The 7426-nt window shown below is 33.1% G+C and overlaps 1 protein-coding gene across 1 annotated transcript; it reads right to left on the bottom strand.

Annotated features, from left to right (window-relative positions):
• Positions 1-629: 629 nt before the first annotated feature.
• On the bottom strand, positions 630-4946 carry LOC105626609 (proclotting enzyme). Its single transcript, XM_012207906.1, has 8 exons — positions 4853-4946; positions 3939-4078; positions 3711-3853; positions 3559-3653; positions 2888-3215; positions 1779-2023; positions 1016-1176; positions 630-791 (listed from the first exon to the last, which is right to left on the bottom strand). Exons 1-8 carry the CDS (start codon positions 4944-4946, stop codon positions 630-632), a joined length of 1368 nt encoding a protein of 455 aa, XP_012063296.1.
• Between the last annotated feature and the right edge of the window lie 2480 nt (positions 4947-7426).

Here is a 7426-nt window from a genome sequence, read left to right as displayed (position 1 = left end):
ATATATATATATATGTATATGGCTGCAAAAGAAAAGTTACCGTAGCTAACGTCAATGTTTAGAACCAGTTGTGGCGAACAGAGGCTGGGCCTCTCGCGAAAGAAGTCTGTGACGTGTCTGAGAAATTAATACCGATTGCGAGTGCATATATCTGCGAATGTCCACATATACACATATATACATGCGCGTATTCACGCACACATATACATGCATATACAAGACAGATATGTGCACGTGCGGTCGCAATTGCATACACGTGTTTAATGTATGGATGAACGGTGCAGGTGGCTGATACTCCGCGGTAGCTCTGTTATAAACGATGGTATGGCGGCAGGAGGGATGTGACGCATCGTGAAGAGTGAAATTCTATCTGTGTCAATCTCTCTTTCAACGATGTACCAATGAATATTCCGAAAATAAAGTTTAGTCGTTTTCAAGACTGCCTAACAATTACTTCGGGCGTCCGATCGAGTGATCATTATTAATGAACTCGTTTCCATGTGTCGCATCGCTGGTCAAAGTCGGAAGGATCGTTTCATCAGTGGAATGCATGTCTTACGTAAGTGCAAAACGTTCTAAATGTATAAAAGTAGAAAAATCTTTGGCACGTGAGAACGGCTACGTGACTCTCAAAACACGGCGTTCGCAAATATCCAATCGAGGTAAGAGTTCACGCGGGTATATATCCCCGGATATCCGGGATCACCACAGCGAATTCCCCAGGATACTATCCCGATGTTGACCCACCTACCATTGGCGAGTTGATGCAACAACGGACCACCCGAGTCACCCTGAAAGAAGAGATGAATCATCGGATCTTAATACAATTAAAGTTGATCTGTCCTTCTTTCGAACATCTCTTAAAATATTAACGGATTTCAGCCAGAAAGATGGCATTCATTAGAAATGAAGTCTTTCTAGCTAATTCATGCGCACTTAGCATTTCATCACATCACCGCGACATCACATCGTGTTCGACACTTTTCTGGAATAAATAAATAAATTATTATCTTACTTGACAAGCGTCATGACCCCCCTCGTAAGCACCGGCGCATAGAGTAGTGTTCGGAATCAATTGCGTGAAGCTGCGAACGCATTTTTCTTGGGGCCATACCGGTACCGTGGTTTCCAGCAGCACTGTGCTAGCAGGTCCTCCGTAGTATTGTGTGCCCCAACCTAATAAAATGTTTACAATTTTCAGATTATAGAAACAATTTGTACCTTTTAATTTCTTTCGCCCATTCCGTCGTTGCAGAAATAGTTAGACTAACTATTCAGTAGACACCATTAAAAGTAACGTAACATCAATGTTATATTTTGTACTCGACAATATAATATATAAATATAACATATCATGAGTTACAATAGTTGATGAGTTTAAACAACATAGTTGCATCGCTCAATGTAGAATTAATATATTTATACTTTTAGTTGATGAATAATTGTTTCAGACTTATTTTTATCACTTTATTTAAAATAATATTTTTAATAAAATAATAAAATAAAATAACAGATAATATCTAATGATAAATTTTGCTTACTAAAAATTGAAAAATTAAATTGAATTAAATTGAAAAATTGAAAAATTAAATATATTGAAATTTTGTATAAAATGTGTAATATGTTTTTTCATCAATTTTTGCTATTAATCAATTTTGGCTATTAAAAAACATCTACAGATGTACAAATGATAGACTTAAAAAAAATTAACAATCAAATCATTTTATTACTAATTTTCGGCTTAAAAATACATATCTATTGCATCTATTTGTACTGACCCGTAACGATAGCGTCTTTATTCTCGAACGATTGCTGAACAGGCGGGAGGCAGATGGGCCAAATATAGCTGTTAAACACGGTGGGTTGATGGATTTTAATGATAGCAATGTCGTTCTCGTATGTATTCAATTTGAAGTCCCTGTGTATTCGTATCTCCGACACCATAAAATCTAATGCTCGCGTCTCCTCAACCTTAGTGAAATCATATTCGCCGAGTCTCACCGTAATGTAGTGCGGATCGTACCTATAAAGATGTGACAACGCAACGAAGGATAACTGTAACTTATTCTTATGCATCCTAACTGTTTATTTTACGTTTACAGAAAAGCGAATATATATCGCGAATATATATTAATAATAATGTGAATTAATAATAATGTGAAATCTGAAGAAAATAACAAGAAAATGTGTCAGCGTGCCAAAATAGTACAAAGTCTAAGCACGATTATCGTCAACCGTGGCTGCAAGAATATAAATGTGTTACGTCTGAAATACCAACCAGATCGTAATCTTTGCTCATAAACTTTGAAATACGGGAGGATATACGCATATCCTGAAGTGAATATTATATTTCTTTCTTTATTGCAACCACTTGACACAATTCTTTTTTTTTAATATAGTCGCAACCAATTCTCTGCACTATTTAAGCTTATAGAATGCAACACGAATTTAGTTTTGCTGATTTACAAACATATATGAAAAAATTATGATGGAAATAATGAAGAATTTTTTTCTCGATATCTTGTAATAAAAAAATAATTTGGAACTATTTATTATTAATTAGTATTTAATATTGAGATAATCCTCTGTCGGATATTGGACTTTAAAGGCAATATAGTCGAGTTTTTTTAATTATGATTTTTGATAAATAAATTTAAATCTATAAAATAAAATACAATCTTACTTTTATGATAATAAAAACTTGTTAAAGCTTTTACAAATACAATTTTTTCAAATTTTTATACAATCCGGAATAATATGAAAATAGAAGTTTAAAGACTTAGAAAAAATAAAACTTTCACATTGTACCGACAAAAAGTTGAGAATCCGTTTTTTATTTCATAAAAACCATTAAAAAACCTTAATGAATATTTATATGATAGTTTACCTATAAACGCAGTGTGCGGCTGTAAGTATGTGTCTATCAGTAATTAATACACCCCCGCAATACTGAGTCGCTTCTTGTCTGGTTAAGAGAAGAGCCGCCATCCATGGCCACTCTTTAGTGTCAGCCGATTGGTCTCCCGTGATTCTGGTTTTCATTCTTGTGGTTGTGCCGCACCCTCTGGGTTTTCGTGACTTTCTTGTCTCTTGCTTGACCGATATCTCGTCTTTTCGCAAATTCACATCGCTGTGCATTGTCTTGTTGGCAGGTAACCCGTCCTCGTCCTCATTTCCTTGAGTTTCATCCCACTCTTCCTCGTCGTTATCGAGACCTGCAAGAAAAGAATTTGAATACACATACGTATTCTTCGTTAAACGGACACTGATACCACGTATCGCGATAGACATTGATAAATATCGTTTGTCATGAAAGTGCATGTGTAAAACATTTTCATCGAGGTGCATTAAGTTGTAAAAACGTGTATTCATCGCAAGTCTTACATAAATAAATAAAAATATCGTACAATTATAACGGTTAAACAGATTTAATTTTCATTATTATAACATTTTTCGTTATTATAAAAAATAATTTTATGATATCTACACAATTTAATTAATAATATAATTAAAAGAAATTATATTATTTTCAAATAAATAATTAAAATTTATACAAACTCGCTATCGCTGGCAACTTGTTGGCTAAATCATCGTCAAACGTATTTTCCGATCGAGCTGTCATGACATCATCAGGACAGCACATACCTATGTATCTGCAATGAGGAAAATACATAATAATGAAATTATTGATGCGTACAATGTTAGCTTACGTTTGCTCAATTATGCACATATAATCCATAAATCGCCCAGCGTTTGAACTTTTGAGGAACTCCTTTGATAGAATGCATCCACTAAAATGCTTGCAATGACCTTTTCGATTACCTGGCGCAATACAAGCTTGATATATTGATTTCTAGAAAAGAAAATTAATTTTTATTGCACGTTCTTCTTATTTTAAATAATGTTTGAATTTGTAGATAATGCTTAGAATAACGCACCTGTGTATTTAATTTTGTAGTACCTGGCACGAAAAATCGTTTATTGCGAAGGAGAGGATGGAAAATATTTTCCGGAAATTGAAATAATTCCGTATGTTGAAGACGTGCTATCCATTTGTGATTCTCAATCGCTACCGGATCTAAGAAATATGGAGTGTATCACATATATTGGCGAACATGTGCGTATTCTATACGTGTTCGTGAACGTATACATATGATACGTATCAAAATTTAATGAGGACCAGAAGGTTAGAGCATCTGAATGATATATTATCGGCACTATATATGATTTCGTTATTTCCGTTAAAAGAATACGCCTTATTGGACGTTGGACTTTTAAAACCCAAAAATAGATCACATTCTGTTCTTTTAATGCGATTTATTTCGCTTGATGCATTTGTATGTAATATGTACTTTGAAAAATATTACGGCCACAATTCGATGTCTCGACGAAATCTATGAATATGTATCAAAAATAGCCTCATTGTGTTATAATTTATAAAACAGATATACAGTGTGTTTGATTAACTGTATATACACGAATTATTTTTTTAAATAATATATTTTTTAATAATTATAAAAAATTTTTTAATAAAAGTTATTTTATATAAAAAAAATTACACAATGATTTAAGTGAAAGTTTTTAAATTATTTGTTTTTTTAATAAAATTTATATCGAACATATAATTTTAAATATAATATAAAATTTTTTTTTATATTTTATTTTGTGAAAAATGTAACAATTTATTCTAAATCAAATATAAAAACAATATTTTTTACTAATTTGCATTACTTGTTTTGTTATTATTTACATTACTTTCTTTATTATTTGTATTACAAAAAAGATATAATTAAGTCAATTTTGAATGTAATGTAAATATTTTTAAGATAATAATAGATAAAATAATGCTTACCCATGGTGTTTTGAAAATCGGTGGGAAGACTTCGGCAGCATTGAAAAATGTACAATAATAAAAAAAACACAAATTGATGAATATTAATATGCATTATTTAAATTAGCGTCACCACTAATTCTCGTTATCAGGGCAATGCGACGACAACTCTTTAGTAAAGACAATTTCGACAACCAGAGAACTCACAATGACTCTGAAATATGGAAAATCGCTGCTTATATACCTCACGCCTGTACTGTACGGGACCACGCAAACATTTCTTTCAAACTGAATATCTTCCATTAGGCGCTCGCGTGACTTGTACGTTTCTCACATAAAAATAATTTAATGAAAAATATTAATTATATTTTACTACTGTTAATTCAACGTGCAGCAAATTAATTATTTATTTAACATTGCATTAATATACAAAAAAATAATTTCTTTGTTTAAGGAAAAAAATGAGACATATATGTGCAAAATATATACATACAAGAGAAATATTTTTAAAAATTTACAAATTTCAATAAAATATCTACTATAATTTGAACAATAAACATCTCGTTGAAATTATTTGCTATTGAGCGATATTTTATAGCCAGTTTAATATTTACCGTATCAAATTACTAAAGTACTAAAGTACTTTATGCGTGTAGTATTGTGCCGATTTAATATGGTAACTCGACGTCGCTTCAGTCCGCGGTCATTGAATGAACCTATTAACGCCACATAATTGACGCAAAGGCTAAGGCCGCGGATCAGAGGAGCCATTTTGTGGAAGTAGAGAAGCAAGGCGGGAGAATTACGCACGACCTATCCGGACAAAGGTTAATTCATGCGAATACTTGGCGCATACGCTTGTCAAAGCGAGAAGTAATAGACAGCCGGTAACTTGAGAAATATTCGATTCTGTTCGACGTTTCATTAAACCGTTCAACGCCTCAGACTCCGCGACGAGATCTCGCCGGGAGCTGGAAAAGGATAGCGGGACCGCTAGTTCTGAGAGAAGAGCGGAGAGAGGCAAGAACGTGGCGAGGTTGGGCGAGAGAAGTCGCGGAAGAGAATGAGAGACACGAGACTCTCTCTTTACCGATTACCCAGCAGACAAATCCAGCGGTCTTCCGTCTCCGTCTTTAAATGTGATACTCAAGAAAATGGACATCACCCACATACCTGTCCAGGCCATTGGCCGTGCCACGCAGCATACGTACGCACGCATTCATCGACATACGAAACACGCACATAAGCGTCGCGTGAGAAACGAACGGCGATTTGTATATCTTGGAGTAATAGGCGAACGATTAGACGCATATAGATGTAACTTAATATTTAGATAAAATCGTTTTTATAACGTGAATTTAGCGACAAACGTACGAAAAACAGTTTTGTTTAAAGCATTTAAAAATTCAGCTATAAAATACAGATCTAAAAATAATTTTGTTGGACTATCAAGATAATTACGTAGGATGATCAAACTGATTGCTAAAATGTCAAAACTTTTTGTAATATATTGACTATCACTATACTTGAGATTTCTATGCAATTATTTTGAGGGTCCAACAAAATTCTTTTCAAATCATTATCTAATTAAATTTTTTAATACTTTAGCAAAATCATTTTTTTGGTTTCAATTTTAATTTTTATTTTATGTTACTTTGCATATGATCTTTATGTCACTTATGATATGATATGAATAAAATATATTCTCTGTTTAATGTATTTTTAATGTTGATATGGACCACTTTCAGATTTCTTAATCGATATCCATAACAGTTCGCCGAAAGAAACACGACTCATAATCAGGTGCGATTGAAAGAAGCGCATTCCAACATTTTATGCATGTCAGCTACTTATTTATGCACGCATCATTGATTGCTCCAAATAAAATGTAACTCGAAGTCGATCGATAATGGATCATGTTCGTTCTTATACGTTTTTCCTTTTTCTCTTTTTTTGATAAAGTTCCGAATCGCTCATATTCAACATAAAACATATAAAATAAAAATATAAAAATATAAAACATATAAAATAAAATTTAAAATGAATATAAAAAGAAATTTAGAAGCAAAGCTATAACCAGAAATACATATATTGAAAAAGTAACTACTTTAGTCCGCAAAAAATTTAATTATTCTTGCTTCTCTAACGAAAAGGTAAAACTAGACTTATCTATATTTTAGCGACAAATTAAAGGCACAAAACTTGGACAAAGCATTTCCGCGAATGAGAGAAAAACGTAATTAAATTCGTAATTCTCTCAGAGAAATTCGAGTAATATACGTATTTCGTACTCGAATGGTAAAGCGTTTAGTGATACGGTTTTCAACGTTAAAAAGACGTGGTCTCTGTGTTCATTGCATGTTTAACAAAAGAATACACACACACACACACACACACACACACACACACACACACACACACACACACACACACACACACACACACACACACACACACACACACACACACACACACACACACACACACACACACACTACTACTACGTACTACGTACGTACGTATACTACTAACTAACTTACTTAACGTTAACGTTAACGTACGTACGTTCCGTACGTACCGTTACCGGTACCCGTA

The sequence above is a fragment of the Atta cephalotes genome (assembly GCF_000143395.1).
Source record: "Atta cephalotes unplaced genomic scaffold scaffold00001, whole genome shotgun sequence".
NCBI classification, from domain to species: Eukaryota; Metazoa; Arthropoda; class Insecta; order Hymenoptera; family Formicidae; genus Atta; species Atta cephalotes.
The sequence above is the reverse complement of the archived record's forward strand: the minus strand, read 5'-3'. Positions and strand labels throughout refer to the sequence as shown.

Excerpts from the sequence above, each read along its gene's own strand:
- LOC105626609 (XM_012207906.1), bottom strand. The coding sequence starts at position 4,946 with ATGCATATTAATATTCATCAATTTGTGTTTTTTTTATTATTGTACATT. Across the intron at positions 3,654-3,710 it reads ATGTGCATAATTGAGCAAAC|ATACATAGGTATGTGCTGTC; the intron begins GTAAGCTAACAT and ends TCCTCATTGCAG. Across the intron at positions 1,177-1,778 it reads TAAAGACGCTATCGTTACGG|GTTGGGGCACACAATACTAC; the intron begins GTCAGTACAAAT and ends ACATTTTATTAG.